We start from the raw sequence: 17,970 nt of genomic DNA on the forward strand, positions 1-17,970 counted from the left end.
AACATCACCACTGGAGGTTTAATAGGGGCACTTTACAAAAGTTGCTTCAGTGGCCAACACCAAAATCTGGATTTTAAAGAAATGTGGATAACAGACCCCCCAACATTAGATTATTGAGATATGATATGTTTAAACTGTAGGACCTGTAAACGAGGTCCAGAGGCGAAGCAGGAGAAAAGCAAAGGTGAACTACAACAACCTCTGCTGGTTCTGCTTCTCTAATTATTCATTATGGTTGTTTTAGCTGGCATGAGGTGGCTGTATTTGCATAAATCCTACATATACTGAAAGATCCTGACCCGAACCCGACTGTTTTAGTTTTCCTGTTGAATTCTTCTTGAGTCAAACGGTTTAGCAAAGTGAGCTAAACAAGCTTATGAGCTAAGCGACTTTCTGTGATCAATTTGTTTTCTAAATAATCTGGCGACTATGCTAAGATAATGAGTTAGTTAGTAAGAAATAAGATAATGAGATAGTAAGCTCAATTACTTTGAGACCTACAGACTAAAGCTGGAGGCAGTCCTCCCCCAGGGGGTCTGTCCTGGGGGGTCTGTCCTGGGGGGTCTCCAGGGTCCTGGGGGGTCTCCAGGGTCCTGGGGGGTCTGTCCTGGGGGGTCTCCAGGGTCCTGGGGGGTCTCCAGGGTCCTGGGGGGTCTCCAGGGTCCCGGGGGGTCTCCAGGGTCCCGGGGGGTCTCCAGGGCCCCGGGGGGTCTCCAGGGCCCCGGGGCCGGTCGGAGCGCCGGGCCATGCCGCCGTGCGTCCGCCTCATTGTGTCTGGAACGGCTGCGGAGACGCAAACGTGACCCGGTGCTGGCCCCTTAGTCATGTGACCTCCGTCATCGACGCCGAGTGGTTCTGAAGGTCGGGAGGGAGGGGCGAGTGACGGGCGAGAGAGAGGAGAGAGAGAGAGAGAGGAGGGAGGGGCGAGTGACGGGCGAGAGAGAGGAGAGAGAGAGAGAGAGGAGGGAGGGGCGAGTGACGGGCGAGAGAGAGGAGAGAGAGAGAGAGAGGAGGGAGGGGCGGGTGACGGGCGAGAGAGAGGAGAGAGAGAGAGAGAGGAGGGAGAGAGAGAGAGGAGGGAGGGGCGAGTGACGGGCGAGAGAGAGGAGAGAGAGAGAGGAGGGATGGGCGAGAGAGAGGAGGCGTACAAAGAGAAAGATAAGAGTGATGGATAATGAAGTAAGATAATAAGAGGATGGATAATGAAGTAAGATAATAAGAGGATGGATAATGAAGTAAGATAATAAGAGGATGGATAATGAAGTAAGATAAAAAGAGGAAGGATAATGAAGTCAACAAATGGAGGAAGAAACGGGGGAAAGAACTCATGTCAATTCAGAAAGGAGAAGGCGGTGGTCAAGTCATCTAGATTCATCTAGATTCATCTAGATTCATCTAGGTCTAGTCTGTGTGGCGGAGAGCGTTTGGTGGATGGAGAACACAGGAGGTCTCAACAGACGATCTGAACCAGGGTGGTGAACAGGCTGTGTGTCCTCCGTCCATTAGTGCTTATCACCCCACAACAATGAGCACATCTGGGCTGCTGCTGCCCTGCTGTGTGTGTGCAGATGAGGAGCAGAGTAACAGAGGGAGGCTGTCTGTGTGTGCAGGGATGTGACTCATGAAAGCCTCTCTCCCTCGCTCTCCAAGCTGTCTCGCTTTCAAAGAGCGCTATTTCTTCTGTGTGTGTGTGTGTGTGTGTGTGTGTGTGTGTGTGTGTGTGTGTGTGTGTGTGTGTGTGTGTGTGTGTGTGTGTGTGTGTGTGTGTGTGTGTGTGTGTGAGAGGAAGAATGTTAAAAGGCAAAAGGGATCAAATAAGAAAGAAAAAGGGAAAGCAAGTGAGAAAATAGAAATAAAAGTAGAGAAAGAAGGAAAGAGGAAAGGAAATAGAGTGAAAGAAAGTAAAGAATTAGACATTATATAGGATGAGTTCTAGAATATAATTCTATGATAAACGCAGGTTTGTGATATACACCAATGTATTATGTATGTATTGTCAACTGTTAAGCAGTTATTGAGGAATCTAGAATGGGTAAAGTTGTGCAACTCACACAAGATGAGAATCTAGTTTGAATGTCTCTAAATAAATTAATAAATATGAATATTCAGCACACAACATCACACCAGAATTTGAAATATGTCAACACAATTTAAATATGGACAAAATATTTGCGATTTGATCGATTTTACATTTAAATGCACAGTACTAAAAATATCCTGAAGGAAAGGAACAGATAGCGACAGAAACACGCACAAAGAGATGTGCACAAACGCACACACACACACACACACACACACACACACACACACACACACACACATATAAGAACAAACACACGCACACGCAAACACACATGTTGAGTCGCTTAGGGGGAGGGGCTTCCATTTGGTTTAAGGGGTTTTAGTAGGTTTAAGGGGTTTCAGCAGATTTAAGGGGTTCTGTGTAAGCGAGAACTAAGGGTTTCATTATGTTTAAGGGGCTTAAGCAGGCTTAAATAAAGTGTAGTGTGTACAAATTTGGCACAAATTGAATCTATTTTTTTTCATAATAGTTTTAATTTGTGTGTAATCCCGTTCAAGCTATGACCATACTTAAAAAAATGTAAGATCAATTGTAAATCTATTAAGGAACGTTGCGGTAGACACTGAGCTAAGGCCCCTTACAGGCGTCCTCTGTGTGGTTGGAAAGGGAGGCGCTACAGCTAAGGGGTACAGTGTGTTTAAGGGAGGCGCTACAGCTAAGGGGTACAGTGTGTTTAAGGGAGGCGCTACAGCTAAGGGGTACAGTGTGTTTAAGGGAGGACGCTACAGCTAAGGGGTACAGTGTGTTTAAGGGAGGCGCTACAGCTAAGGGGTACAGTGTGTTTAAGGGAGGCGCTACAGCTAAGGGGTACAGTGTGTTTAAGGGAGGCGCTACAGCTAAGGGGTACAGTGTGTTTAAGGGAGGACGCTACAGCTAAGGGGTACAGTGTGTTTAAGGGAGGCGCTACAGCTAAGGGGTACAGTGTGTTTAAGGGAGGCGCTACAGCTAAGGGGTACAGTGTGTTTAAGGGAGGTCAGTATTAGAGGTATTAGAGGATGATTAAGGGCTGTTGGTAGGTTTAAGGGGTTAGGTACCTGAGTATAAAGGGTTTCAGTATGTTTAGAGAGCAGTGAGGTTAACCGTTTTTATCTGTTCACAATTCAATCAAAAAGAAAGAAGATAAAGGATTCATTTATTATTGCGGGCGAGGGCTAAAAATAGCAAACCAACACGGCGCTGGGCGTGGTTTGAGACGTCGGCACCACGACTCAAAAGGTCGTCAATCTACCGTCAACATGTCCTTCAGCACCAGGCGCTCAGCACGCTGCAGGATCATTGGTCCTTTGTGGATTCACCTTGGATTGCATTTGGGTCCAAGTCAGTATTTTTGTGTGCTTGTTCACATTGTGTTACAAAAAATGATCTAGCTGTTATTCTAAGACGCAAAGCAGTGAGTTTAGTCTTTACATCAATTAGCTTCATACTTCTGGTCCTTGATTAGTTTGGGGTGACAGCCTGCCAGTTTTAAAGTGTTTCAGTGTTTGTTTTAAAGTGGATAACTTAAGGGCTAAGGGCTACGGTTTAAGGGGTTCTGCTTACCTGAGCACTAAGGGTTTCCAAAGGGCTCTCCACCCGCGGGAATGTCATTAAGGGCAGGCCGCGGTAGTCGTCAGTCTTCTGTTGAGTGACAGCACCGTGGACACCCTTAAAGTTGTTCACCACACACACACCCTGGATAGAAACACAATAAATCACCTTCAGCTGTCAATCTACGTTTATGCTTATTTCTATTAAGGCTAAGATTAAGATCAGACTCTGCACTTAAGACTCAACAAGGTACAACAGAGAGATGAGATCCCTCATTTGATCAAATAAAAGAGGGAGTGTGATATGATACCCATCCTACTGCAGTGATCTGCTGCAGCGGCTGAATCTGGGTCAGAGCCCATACGACTCTCTGATCTCCTGACTGCAAGTTTGAGTTATCTAGGTCTCCTAATCACGTTCAACTGCAGGGAAAATCGACCAAATAATGCAACTTTTAATGAAACATTTAATGTTATCATTTGGAAATAAATGAGAAAATATTGTCTTGATAGTTTAGGCCTGACTCCAGGCCTCACTGTCACCCACTAGTGGACGGATGAATCCCTTACAGCCACCAGACCCCGTCACTCCCAGCACTGTGCTCCATCACAGAGGGGGAGGTGGTGGTAACTACACAACACAAACACCACCTCCATAAACGAGGGGGAAGGGGGGAGAGGGGGAGAGGAGAGGGGGGAGAGGAGAGGGGGGAGAGGGGAGAGGAGGAGGAGGGAGAGGGGGAGAGGAGGAGGAGGGAGAGGGGAGGGGGAGAGGAGGAGGGGGGAGAGGAGGAGGAGGGAGAGGGGAGGGGAGGGGGGAGAGGAGGAGGGGGGAGGGGGGAGAGGAGGAGGGGGGAGAGAAGGAGGAGGGAGAGGGGTAGAGGAGAGGGGGAGATGAACTGTCAGAGGTGAGGAGAGGGAGATTGGAAGTGGGGCGGGAGGGAGAGGGGGGAGGTTTGAGGGGGAGGTTTGAGGGGGAGGTGATGGGAGGTATGAACCAGAGGGCCGCTTGAACAGCTGAACGCCTTCAGCTGTCTGAGCCCTGCCCTGGTAACCAATCAGCAGCCAGCTCCCCAACCCCCCCAAACACACCCCCCTAACACCCCCCCCCCCCCCCCCCCCCCCCCCAACACACACACCCCCAAACACACACCCCCAACACACCCCCCAACACACACCCCCCCCACAACATGTGTGTGTGCGTGCAAGGTGTCAGTGTGTGTGTGCGTGCGTGTGTGTGCATGCAAGGTGTATTCCAGTAGTGAAAGAGGTGGTCCTCAGCCGTTTCCCAACACATTTCAAGCTCCACTGAGAACTCATCTCTTCCTCAACGTAGCTGGAAGATTCATCTGGTTTAAAAAACAATCAGATATTGTAGTCCACAAAAAGTCCACAAAACACTTTTCTCCAGTTGATATGCAGCTGGACCTTCTACCACCGCCGTCTAGTTCATCTGTACTGTAGCCCCTCTCCTTCTGCTGTCACCCATAGGACTAATGTCTGAAAGAATATGTACGCTAGTCAACGGCGGTAGAGAAGACATCTTTCATCCCGTCTGAAATGTGCCATGTGTGAGGTTTGTGACTTAAAAGATACCTTTGAAGTTAAAGGTGGAGTGATGCCACCAGGTGTGGTGTGATTAGTCGTTACAAGCCGTTTTAAAACGGCTTGTAACGACTAATCACACCACACCTGGTGGCATCACGTCACCTGTAAGAAAGCCGCAGTTTGTTGTAAAACAGCAACATTAAGTTTTGTGTGAAGTACATCTCGTCTCGCACAATTAAATCAACACCAGCGACTACTCATCATTTTATGACGTCACTAACGTCTTTTGGGTTTGTAGTCTTACTCATTTCGTAATGACTTATACTCTTATAATGACGTAATGACTTATACTCTTATAATGACGTAATGACTTATACTCTTATAATGACGTAATGACTTATACTCTTATAATGACGTAATGACTTATACTCTTATAATGACGTAATGACTTATACTCTTATAATGACGTAATGACTTATACTCTTATAATGACGTAATGACTTATACTCTTATAATGACGTAATGACTTATACTCTTATAATGACGTAATGACTTATACTCTTATAATGACGTAATGACTTATACTCTTATAATGACGTAATGACTTATACTCTTATAATGACGTAATGACTTATACTCTTATAATGACGTAATGACTTATACTCTTATAATGACGTAATGACTTATACTCTTATAATGACGTAATGACTTATACTCTTATAATGACGTAATGACTTATACTCTTATAATGACGTAATGACTTATACTCTTATAATGACGTAATGACTTATACTCTTATAATGACGTAATGACTTATACTCTTATAATGACGTAATGACTTATACTCTTATAATGACGTAATGACTTATACTCTTATAATGACGTAATGACTTATACTCTTATAATGACGTAATGACTTATACTCTTATCCTCTGTGTGGATCAGGACGTGGACCATGTTCTCTGCTCTGTGCTGCTCTGTGTTCTGTGCTGCTCTGTGCTGCTCTGTGCTGCTCTGTGCTCTGTGCTGCTCTGTGCTCTGTGTTCTGCTCTGTGCTCTGTGCTGCTCTGTGTTCTGCTCTGGGCTGCTCTGTGTTCTGTGCTCTGTGCTGCTCTGTGCTGCTTTGTGCTCTGTGCTGCTCTGTGCTGTTCTGTGCTGCTCTGTGCTCTGTGCTCTGTGCTGCTCTGTGCTCTGTGCTGCTCTGTGCTCTGTGTTCTGCTCTGTGCTGTTCTGTGCTGCTCTGTGCTGCTCTGTGCTCTGTGTTCTGCTCTGTGCTCTGTGCTGCTCTGTGCTGCTCTGTGCTGCTCTGTGCTCTGTGTTCTGCTCTGTGCTCTGTGCTGCTCTGTGTTCTGCTCTGGGCTGCTCTGTGTTCTGTGCTCTGTGCTGCTCTGTGCTGCTCTGTGCTGCTCTGTGCTGCTCTGTGCTGCTTTGTGCTCTGTGCTGCTCTGTGCTCTGTGCTGTTCTGTGCTGCTCTGTGCTGCTCTGTGCTGCTCTGTGCTGCTCTGTGCTGCTTTGTGCTCTGTGCTGCTCTGTGCTCTGTGCTGTTCTGTGCTGCTCTGTGCTGCTCTGTGCTGCTCTGTGCTGCTCTGTGCTCTGTGCTGTTCTGTGCTGCTCTGTGCTGCTCTGTGCTGCTCTGTGCTGCTCTGTGCTCTGCTCTTCTGAATACGGTCTGTGGCAGACAGTGGAGGGGAGGTCTCTCTTCAGGGGGACATTTTAAAGTCATAAAATCATAAAATAAGATAAGAATTTGAAGATTTCTATTACAAATGTCATGGACATTTGTAATAGAAAGCTATGGCAAACAGGACTACATTGAGCCTGGTAAACACACCTAGTTCAGTTATTAATCAGTAGAAAGGTCTGGAAGTTATATTTCATGTGCAGTCTATTCCAGAAATGCTGTGGAACATTCGTGCATGGGGTCATTTATGAATGGGAACAGGGATCAGAATGCTTCATGCTGCATCTGTGATTTGACAACAGAATCAATACAGCTTATTCTGTTTGCAAACAAGCTCCATCTTTGAACAATGTCTGCACACGGGACATGGATAAGGGGGCTCCTCTCATTGGGCGAGGTGACTGGTGGGACATCCATAGGGTCGCATTAGTGCAGTCTGCCGGCCCGTCCACGGCCCGTTGACTCGTCTCTACGCCACAAAGAGCTGAGCTGATCAGATCCCTCTGCTGTAGAGGGCTGGGGAGTATTAGAACGCTCTAGAAGGCTGGCTCTGCCCGTGGTCCCAGGGGCCCCCTGTCCGCCCAAACCTCTGGATGACCCCCCCTGGGCAGCGCCCCCTGGAGGTCAGGGACCCTCAGCACCGGGGCTCCAGGGGCCAGAGGGACGCCTCCATGTTAACGCTTTAGTGTGAGGAAGGACCCAGACCAGGTGACCCCTCTAGTGACGGCTGGGTGAGCTGTGGAGGGTGACCCCCCCTAGTGACGGCTGGGTGAGCTGTGGAGGTGACCCCCCTAGTGACGGCTGGGTGAGCTGTGGAGGGTGACCCCCCTAGTGATGGCTGGGTGAGCTGTGGAGGGTGGAGGTGACCCCCCTAGTGACGGCTGGGTGAGCTGTGGAGGGTGGAGGTGACCCCCCTAGTGATGGCTGGGTGAGCTGTGGAGGGTGGAGGTGACCCCCCTAGTGATGGCTGGGTGAGCTGTAACACGCCTTCGCCCTCCTGGATGGCTGCCATTTTTAATGTCTGAAAAATAATCCAACAACCAATTGATCACAAGATTGTTTTGGAGACTAGCTGTGGTATCGAGACATCACCAGTGGGAGCCTCTCCCCAGACTCCAGCAGCTTGTAATCGCTGATCAATATCACACCTGCTGCTGAGATGGGAAATAGGAGAGGGAGCAGACACGACCTGACTGAAGCCAGCAGAACTTTAACTGAACATCTGCACATGCTGCATTTAGCCAATCAATCAAACTCCAGAGGCACGATCTGGGTGTGTGTGAGAGAGTGTGTGTGAGAGAGTGTGAGAGTGTGTGTGTGAGAGAGTGTGAGAGTGTGTGTGTGAGAGAGTGTGTGTGAGAGTGTGTGTGTGAGAGTGTGTGTGTTCTGTCCAATTACTGCGGACCAAGATGGCCGTCCATCACATGGTTTACTGTCGACACCCACCTCAAGGGACTCATTACCCACTATGATGAGACCACACACACACACACACACACACACACACACACACACACACACACACACACACACAGAGTTAGAAAGAGAGATAGTTCAAGTTATAGAGTAGAGTGAGAGAGAGAGGTGTGATTTGAGCTAGAGTGAGACAAAGTGAGGAGAGAGAGTCAGGTAACATCTTCACGGCTGGGTGATGCTGACCTACAGCTGAGAAGCATCAGAGAAATGATCTGGGATCCATTACCTCCATCATCTCTATCATCAATTCCCTCTCCTTACCTCTATGTCTCCTCCCCTCCCTCTGAATCTGTCATCTCTCCTCACCTCCTCATCATGTCTCTTAGCCTCCTCTGTCTCTCCTCACCTCCTCATGCCTCCTCCCCTCTCTCTCCACCTCCTGGTCCTCTGCTGATGAGTCTGGTCCTCCTGAACCTCGCTGTGTAGGTCCCCAGGTGGAGTGTGTCCTACCATGTGTGTATTGTGTTGGACGCACTTTAACACGATGCCTGAATTACACTCTGGAAACGTTTGGTTTTCATCAAACCAAACATGAACCGGGATCCACCGAGTCGAGGTGGAAACCCGGGACTAGAAGCAGGGACGGGTTCCTAATCAGCACCAACCTTCAGAACCCTTTGTCCTGATCAGCCCGTACACGGCCTGTTCATCACCGCACTGCCACTATGGATGAGCGGCTACTAGCCTGGTCTGTAAACCTGCCCCGCCATCAATACCTCCGCCAGGCCGCGGGATCACATCCTTCACACCCAACCTCCCAGGGAAAATGGATTCAGGCATTTCTCTACATAATTTATTTCACAAATCTAATGTCTACTGGCCATAACACCCAGTATACACCTCGAACATGAACAGCTATTGTGCCGCAGACGTGGTTCTGGTTCTGTCCACTTTCTTTATGAAACTAGTTTGGAAACTAGCATTTTTTTGCCACTCCGATGTTGATTGTCTGCTTTGGCTGTAGTTCGCCTCACTAACTCGGACTACATTTAAACATTCTGTCTTTGCCAAACAACATAAATTATCTGGTATTAGTTTTATAAACATTCCTCCCATCTTCCAGCGTCCATTCCCACAGTTTACGATTGAAGTTTATGTGCCCTTGAGCGGCATGTACGGCTACCTCCTTTAGGTCCTCAGTCTGCTTTGATGTCACTAGAGCACACTTACAAGGCGTGGAGAATAAACTAGATCACAGCAGCGGCCTCTGGATTAAACCATTCAGGCCTCAAGGAGGAGTCTGTGATAAGAGAGGCTGACTCCCTCTGAACACCGACTGACAGCCAGCAACACACTCAGCCCTCCGGAGGGGACCCGCTCCGACCGTCAGACCGGCCGGCCCAGGCTGTCCCAGCCTTGCTTTGTTATGGTCTGGTCTTGTTTTAGTCTGTTATGGTCGGTCTCTCTCTCTCTCTCTCTCTCTCTCTCTCTCTCTCTCTCTCTCTCTCTCTCTCTCTCTCTCTCTCTCTCTCTCTCTCTGTCCCTCTCTCCTTTGTGTTCAATAAAGCTTGACCGACGTCTGAATAAATGCCTGGTGATGTAGGAGCGCCCTCTGCCTCCTGTGTGTCTCCGTCTGGGCTGTGGAGGCTTCTGCTGTCACTCTGAGGATGGCCTGGCTCTCTGAGATAGCTTTCCCCCGGTTTGGAGCGGAGAGCCACTGCAGAGGCCGGCTCTGCGTGGCGTTGGTATTCAGCAGCGTGGACGTCCTCCGCGCCTCACCGCAGTACCACTGCCCCGTTACAGGCTCTATACCAGAGGATTATATTATTATACAATAGACACTTCTGAAGAGGCTTTCTATTCAAATGTATTTCTGCACTGTTGCATTTTAGGAGTCTTTGTAAAACCATGTGAAGGAACTTTGTGTTTGAAGTGTGCAATAGAAACAAACGTGCCGATACCGTATCCTGATTCTCCTCTACACCCTTCTAAGAAACCTGTTCACGTTCACCACAGAATAACTGAACGACCATTCCTATCCCATTTCTCATTTCTCTCTTTCGAATGAACAAGGCAATTCCTTAAAACATACTTAGCACTCCACGTACGTTTCATGAAATACCAAGTAGCAGCAGCTGGGACCCACATTAATTCAGAAACGCTTAATAATTCTCTACAATCCGCTTGCACTTTCTTCTTCTCCATTTCACTGCATTGCAGTCCCTGAGTCTCTGTGTGTTCTCCACCTCCCTGAGCGCCACGTTAACCCTGAGCTCTGAAGGACTGACCCATCTTCATAAAGTTAGGAGCACCCACAGACCTGTAGAAGCACCTCCTCATGAGGAGTAGGATCAACAACACCACAATAAAGGTTCAACATCAGTGTTTTAGTGAACTAAGTGAATTACATCCAGCAATCCAAAAAACAATATTCCACATTTGCTGGTACATTCAGCAAGTTATCCTGCTGAAAAATTAAATTACAGAATTCATTTGAAACTAACGAAAGAACAATACATCTAAACTTATGGAAATTATGTTTCCATAATATACAAGTTCAGAACTCACAAAGCCCTGCATATTCCCCCCGGGACACCCTACAAACCAACGCAGTCTCACTCCGAGTTCGCCAAAAACTGAAGCTTGTTCAGCAGCTTTGGGCGTTAGCTGCTGACTGAAGGGTGTCCTGTCTTCATCCACACAGAGGGCTTCATAACAATGTAATCCCTCCACGGCCAACAGTGATGAGTGAGTAACCCTAACCCTAACCACTACTACCCTAACCACTACTACCCTAACCACTACTACCCTAACCACTACTACCCTAACCCTAACCACTACTACCCTAACCACTACTACCCTAACCACTACTACCCTAACCCTAACCACTACTACCCTAACCCTAACCACTACTACCCTAACCACTACTACCCTAACCACTACTACCCTAACCACTACTACCCTAACCCTAACCACTACTACCCTAACCACTACTACCCTAACCACTACTACCCTAACCCTAACCACTACTACCCTAACCCTAACCACTACTACCCTAACCACTACTACCCTAACCACTACTACCCTAACCACTACTACCCTAACCCTAACCACTACTACCCTAACCCTAACCACTACTACCCTAACCACTACTACCCTAACCACTACTACCCTAACCACTACTACCCTAACCCTAAAGGCCTTTCCCTGGGACTCACCAGGGGGTCCACACACAGTAGTCCACCAGGGGACGCACAAACGAGGGTGCAGAAGAGGAATGTGCACAAGACGCGCCGTCATGATGTTCACTGAGGCAATTAATGTTTGTCGTGCATTTAACGTACTTCCTCTTTAAATCGCCAAACTCTCATAGAGGCAGGCTACACCAAACCATTAACATATAGAGCGTTTCATTGATCTGAGTTACAGGAATAACCAGCCAGCATCTCACTGGAATCAGGCCTCACTCTGTGGGTTTCATTCTTTAGGTTTGAGCATATAACAGTAGTCCTGTGCTCGTCATTATTCACACATCCCCTGTTGGTTGTAACTACTGAAGTACCCAGACCCTCACAGGACCTGCTGCTGTCTGCTTTATGTCAAACTGACTGTAATGGGGGATCAGCCAGCAAGTCCCAGAATAATGAGGTCTCTAACCGGCATGAACCAAGCGCCCTTGTCAAAAGTTAAATTGGAAGCAAAACTAGGCTTTTTTTCAAAACAAGACTAAGCTTGCGATGAAAGAGTTGAATCTGTATAGGTTCCCTTAGTGAACTGGTTATTCATGAGGTCATTTTTTATTGTAGTTTTGGCTCACTCCCTTGTCCCAATGATGCATTGATCAACTTGATTCCATGTGTGCAAAACTCCTTGAATAAATCCCAATCAATGAATACTAAAAAGACATATATTGTTGATCGACAGTTGCTTGGGCTGGAGGACGTATGTGAGCTCTTTTGGAAATAAGAAGAAAAGGGCTGGCAGCAGGTCTTAAATCATCAAGCGTCTTTCTAATCATCGTTTTAATGCCGTAAGTCGTGGTTTGATCATATCGGTAAATGCTTGCCCAGATGGTTTCAGTCTGTTGTTTAGTGTTAAGGCTGGACAAAAGGTTGGCCACACTACATTGTGTTTATGTTCTTAGTTGATGTACAATAAAAGATATACATACATTTTTAGCTAGCATAATTTGTTGACTCCCATGGACAAATATAAAATAAAACTCTCATAGAGAGTGTACCCTTTATGGTGCACTTGAACAGATAAAAGAAAAAGATGTGCAATTAACTAAAACATGTGATTAATGGGTTATCAGGAGGCACATTAGCCAACAATGCCACGACATCACCTTCCATCACAATGAAACTAACAAGCTATTTATTTAGCAAATATATCGTGACATGTGAACGACTCGATGGTGGTGGCCCAAAACTGTATGGACTACTTTGTATCGTGGTCAGTTGGAAGAGACAACAATTCTAAGTGGTTAATCTTCACGTAAAAATCCAACTACAATCAAATAGACTGCACCACTGTCGCCCCCAATATATATGGAATTATGGTCTTGTTATGATTACATTTGCTATTGATTATTTCGGACGGAGGTGGTATTTCGGACGGCGGTGTGAATTACGGCCTTGATTCCAAATGAAATGATTAAATATACAGATCTCAAAATTGGCAATTCTAAAACTGCTTAACGCTATTCTTAGCTCCGGATCTTCCCCAATATTTGGAACCAAGGACTGAGCCGGGATGTGAGACAGGGATGCAGCTTGAGTCCGACCCTGTTCAACATATACATTAACCAACTAGCAAGGACAACCCTAACCCCAACCCTCAGGAGGAGCGTCGAGGTGTCCCTGAGCCAGACCCTAACTGCATGGTTGACTCCGCCGTCGGTGTGTGAATGTGTGCATTAACTGGTGTAAGTCTGCTAAATGCCCCACATGTAAACGTAACAAACAGTCCGCAGCCCCTGGCATAACACTAGTAGACAAATCAAATGTGCTGGTGCTGCTGTCCCCAACCAGAGAAGGCCTACAGCAGCACCTCCATCTTCTGTACAGCTGCTCTCAAACCTGGGCCCTGACAGTGAACCTTAGTCAAATCTATAAACCAACCTAATAATGATATTTGAAAAAAGGCTGAGCCTCAACACACATTCCACCGAGACACTGTTACTCTAGAGCAAACAAAAAACAATACCTACCTCGGCATAAACATGAACGCCACAGGAAACTGCAACAAAGCTGTTAATGACCTGAGAGGCAACGAGGGCATTTTATGCCTTAAAAAGAAATATCTAACTAAACTTCCTAATTAAGATGTGGCCAAAAGTCTTTGATGCAGTAACAGAGCCCACTGCGCTCTACGGCTGTGAGGCCTCACTAACAGAGCCCACTGCGCTCTACGGCTGTGAGGCCTCACTAACAGAGCCCACTGCGCTCTACGGCTGTGAGGCCTCACTAACAGAGCCCACTGCGCTCTACGGCTGTGAGGTCTGACCTCACTAACCAAGATTTTATAAAATGGGACAAACATCAAATTGAAACTTTTCATGCAGAATTATGCAAATCAATACTAAAAGTCCAAAGAAAGACACCAAATAATGCATGCAGAGCAGAATTAGGACGATATCCAATCGTTATTAAAATTCAGAAGGGAGTCCTAAAATTGTATAACCGCTTTAAGGAAAGCGACAGCAACACACCCCACAACAGACTCTTACCCACAGAGAGTTACACCCCCTAGCCAGCTTGTGCTGGGACTCTGTCCAACACACAACAACCAACACATCAGGCAAAACCTAATTATAAGAAAACAAAATGATTTGGCACATTGGAAAGAGTCCACCAAAAACCAGAGTCAATTGCCTTGCTCTTTGTCCCTCAACAGAGACTACACCATGGCAGAATACCTGACCACGTGACCGACCCAAAACGGAGGAAATCCTCGACCAGATACAGACTCAGCCAACACAGCCTGAAGAAGGGACAGACAGACAGACAGACAGACAGACCGACCTGGCTCCCAGGAGAACAGACTGTGCTCCCACTGCACACTAAACCAACTGGAGACAGAGCTGCACCTCCTGACCTCCAGCCATACGAAGACTTCAGGAACACACACTTCACGGATTACAAAGGAAGGACTTTAAAGACGCTCCAGACCCTCACACACTGCCACACAACAGTGTGTGATCACAGCAAAGTTCATCACCTGTTGAGATGAGAGAAGACCTCAAAGTCCTCATGAACAGACTCACCCCCTGGACTCACTCCTCACACAATACACTATACTCACCCCCTGGACTCACTCCTCACAATACACTATACTCACCCCCTGGACTCACTCCTCACACAATACACTATACTCACCCCCTGGACTCACTCCTCACAATACACTATACTCACCCCCTGGACTCACTCTTTACACAATGCACTACTCACTCATCCTCCACATGGTACATACTGTGTATTTAGAGATGTTTTATTTGCTGTCTCTCTCTCACTCTCTGAAGATCAAACCACAGATGGGATAGATCCACAGGACGTCTAGATGAGTTTCTGACTTCATCTGAACCGGACGGAGTCTCACCAGGAAGAGAGCGACGGCCGTTCCCAGGACGAAGCCGGCCAGGACGTCCGAGCAGTGGTTGCGGTACTCGGAGACGCGGTTGAGGCCGGTCAGGAAGGCGGAGCACAGCGTGACCAGGCACAGCACGGGCTTGGCCAGCCGGCTGGACTTGGTCCTGATGGTGCTGGTGATGTACATCTGGAGGAGAGGAGCACGTTAGCACTGAAGACGTGCAGCTTGCACGTTTTGTTCAAGATATAAAAATCAAGATATAAGGGTGGACAGTCTCCTGTTAAGGGTGTACTCCCAGAAGGTACAGCGTTTGATTCCCCAGTGCAGTCTGCCCCTAAGCATCGATGAGCGACACGCCATGGCCCCTAGCTACCCCTTGATGGCAGGTGTCTGAATTCTCTGAATTCAATATATTTCAAATGCAGTCCTAGTTCAGGACAAACAGCCCACGTTTGGATGAAGGATGTTCCTCCTGTTCCTCTCTGTATGTTTGAGCCTTGCTCCTGGAATAGGGTTATCCACTCCAGGGTGAGGCTGTCTCCTCCCAGACCCCTCGCCTTCAGAACATTCTCAACACTTGAGGACTTCTTATAGCGTCATGCTATTCAACAACGGATCACTTAATTATCCTTATTTTAACAACGGAAATCCAAGCTTCAGATGTTTGTGATAACAGATCTGCGGCAGAATACAGAGAGAAATATCAATAATATATGATCCTCCTTCAAAGGTCCCATACGTTAACGGTCATTTTCTCTAATCCCTCCGTAACTCTGTTTTAATTTCTCACTGGCTCACAGATAAACCCTGCTTGCCTTTAAAAGTATTTTTCTTTGGTCTTGAAAGACATTCTTAACGTCATTCAACTGTAACTATGCCGTTTTATTTAGAAAAAAAGTACAGCATTTTGCTTAATTGGCAACTGAAAGATTTGTCTTAAAATAAGTCCTCCACCAGCACCAGCTCAGCAGGCCATGAAGAATATTAGAGACTAAATGAAAACTGAAAGGAAAATTGACTGAAACATTCTTGCCTCGTTTAGCATGAATGTCAGGAATGCATAAATAAGTTATCCTACACATTTTAAAGACCTTAAATCCCCCTGTAACAGAAATATGTGGTTATGTCCCCAAGACAAATAAGTTAATATTCCAACCAATAAGATGCTAGCCTCTGTACAAGTCATTTGTACCGAGTGTGTACATGTGTGAGTTTGTGTGGATGCCTCGGTAGGTTGGGAGGTTGGGTTTCATCTCATCTAAACAGCCCAGTTAGATCCCAGGACAGAACGTAGGAGACATGGACGGGTGCCTTGAGACTGAGGGCCTTACAGCCTTCATCAGAAGGGCTGAACACGGGCTGCTTTAACATGGGGCTCAACTAACTGGTTGAAATAAAAAGAAAAAGATTCACTAACACTGCTCACTTGCCTCCATTTAAATAAAAGGGATGTGGCAAGCGGAGGCCTTCAGAAGGATTTTAATAAGGAACCTAGTAATGAGCTATTTTAATGTTTGAACAAGCCCAAGTACCAAAAAGCTCCAGCTCCAAATAGTGCCCGGGTTGGTGCTTTCATGAACATGATAGAAACGAAGATGTTTCTCTTTCATGCAATCAGTCGGCCACACATCTGCAGAGCGTCCAGCCTGCGGGTGACCACAGCTCTGCCTGTCCACGCTGTCCGCCGCCAAGATGGGAAAACCGCTTCAGATTACACGTGTGTGTGTGTGTGTGCGTGTGTGCGTGTGTATGCGTGCGTGTGTGTGCGTGCGTGTGTGTGCGTGCGTGTGTGCATGTGTCTCACCGTCAGGTAGACGGCGGCGTACACGCTGAGCGCGGCGTCCTTGGAGGGGAAGGACCGCCGTGCGTGCTCCACCAGCGCCGCGCTGCCCGTGCACACGTTGCCGTGGGCGATGAACTGCTGGTGCAGGCGGCAGGCGGCGCCCGTGTAGTTGGGTTTGCAGATGGACAGGAAGTAGGGAGACAGACCGCCCGTCACCACCTGGCCCGCGTTAACGAAGATGTCTGTCGCCAACAGGCCGAAGGCAAACACACCTGGAGTAGAGACCAAAGTAGAGTAGAGAGCACAGAGTAGAGACCAAAGTAGAGTAGAGAGCACAGAGTAGAGACCAAAGTAGAGTAGAGAGCACAGAGTAGAGACCAAAGTAGAGTAGAGAGCACAGAGTAGAGAGCAAAGTAGAGTAGAGAGCACAGAGTAGAGATCACAGAGTAGAGAGCACAGAGTAGAGACCAAAGTAGAGTAGAGAGCACAGAGTAGAGAGCACAGAGTAGAGATCACAGAGTAGAGAGCACAGAGTAGAGACCAAAGTAGAGTAGAGAGCACAGAGTAGAGATCACAGAGTAGAGAGCACAGAGTAGAGAGCACAGAGTAGAGAGCACAGAGTAGAGAACACAGAGTAGAGTAGAGATACATTAGAGCACAGAGTAGAATAGATACACAGTACAGACCCAAGAGTAGTAGTGGACAGTGTGGATCAGAGAGGTAAGAAGAGTACAGTGGAGCAGTAAAGAACATACATTTATATATAGCAGGTTAATGAGTAGAGTAACATTATAATACACCACCTATTATTTTAATATGAGAAACAAAGGCATGTTATTTCTGAATATGAGTTATTAATCCAAATGTTGGAGTGTGCCAGCTCTGCCCCTACGGGGCGTGACGGCGGTCGGCTGCTCACTGATGGCTGTGAAATATGATGATTATGTGGAGCGGTTGTCCATGAAATGACCCTCCTCCCTCCTCCTATCCACTGGGCGTGGAAGCACCACAGTATGACTGAATATAAAGCACATTCTCTCACCGCCTCACTTTGGTTCACAGATGAGCATCACCGTCTTGTTGTTGACGAACACACAACTATAGTTATAGCCTGCTTAGGACTTTCAGACTGCAACCATCGTGGTTTCGCCACAGACTTGCTAGAGACGTAACCTGCTGGCTTAATGTTGCTACCCGACAAGGCTGCTTTCTTACTCGCTTTGATGAGAAACTGACTAGTGTCCTCACATTTGTGCTCAAGTGCTGCACCCTGCCCCACAAATGTGTTTGTTCAGTGTGTGTTTGTTGGGTCAGTGTGTGTTTGTCCAGTGTGTGTTTGTTG

General features: G+C 47.3%; 1 protein-coding gene across 1 annotated transcript in view; it reads right to left on the reverse strand.

The window, feature by feature from the left end:
• Positions 1–501: 501 nt before the first annotated feature.
• The window catches only part of plppr1 (phospholipid phosphatase related 1), a gene marked incomplete at its 5' end in the record, with an annotated part of 23,177 nt that continues 5,708 nt past the window's right edge, over positions 502–17,970 (reverse strand). Inside the window, 4 exons of the mRNA XM_084483217.1 lie at positions 502–855; positions 3,623–3,754; positions 14,855–15,031; positions 16,650–16,900. Coding sequence (XP_084339343.1) covers positions 823–855; positions 3,623–3,754; positions 14,855–15,031; positions 16,650–16,900 — 593 coding nt within the window. The 3' untranslated portion in view covers positions 502–822. The remainder of the gene's footprint in view (positions 856–3,622; positions 3,755–14,854; positions 15,032–16,649; positions 16,901–17,970) is intronic.

Source organism: Micromesistius poutassou (assembly GCF_964030765.1).
Source record: "Micromesistius poutassou genome assembly, chromosome: 18".
NCBI classification, from domain to species: Eukaryota; Metazoa; Chordata; class Actinopteri; order Gadiformes; family Gadidae; genus Micromesistius; species Micromesistius poutassou.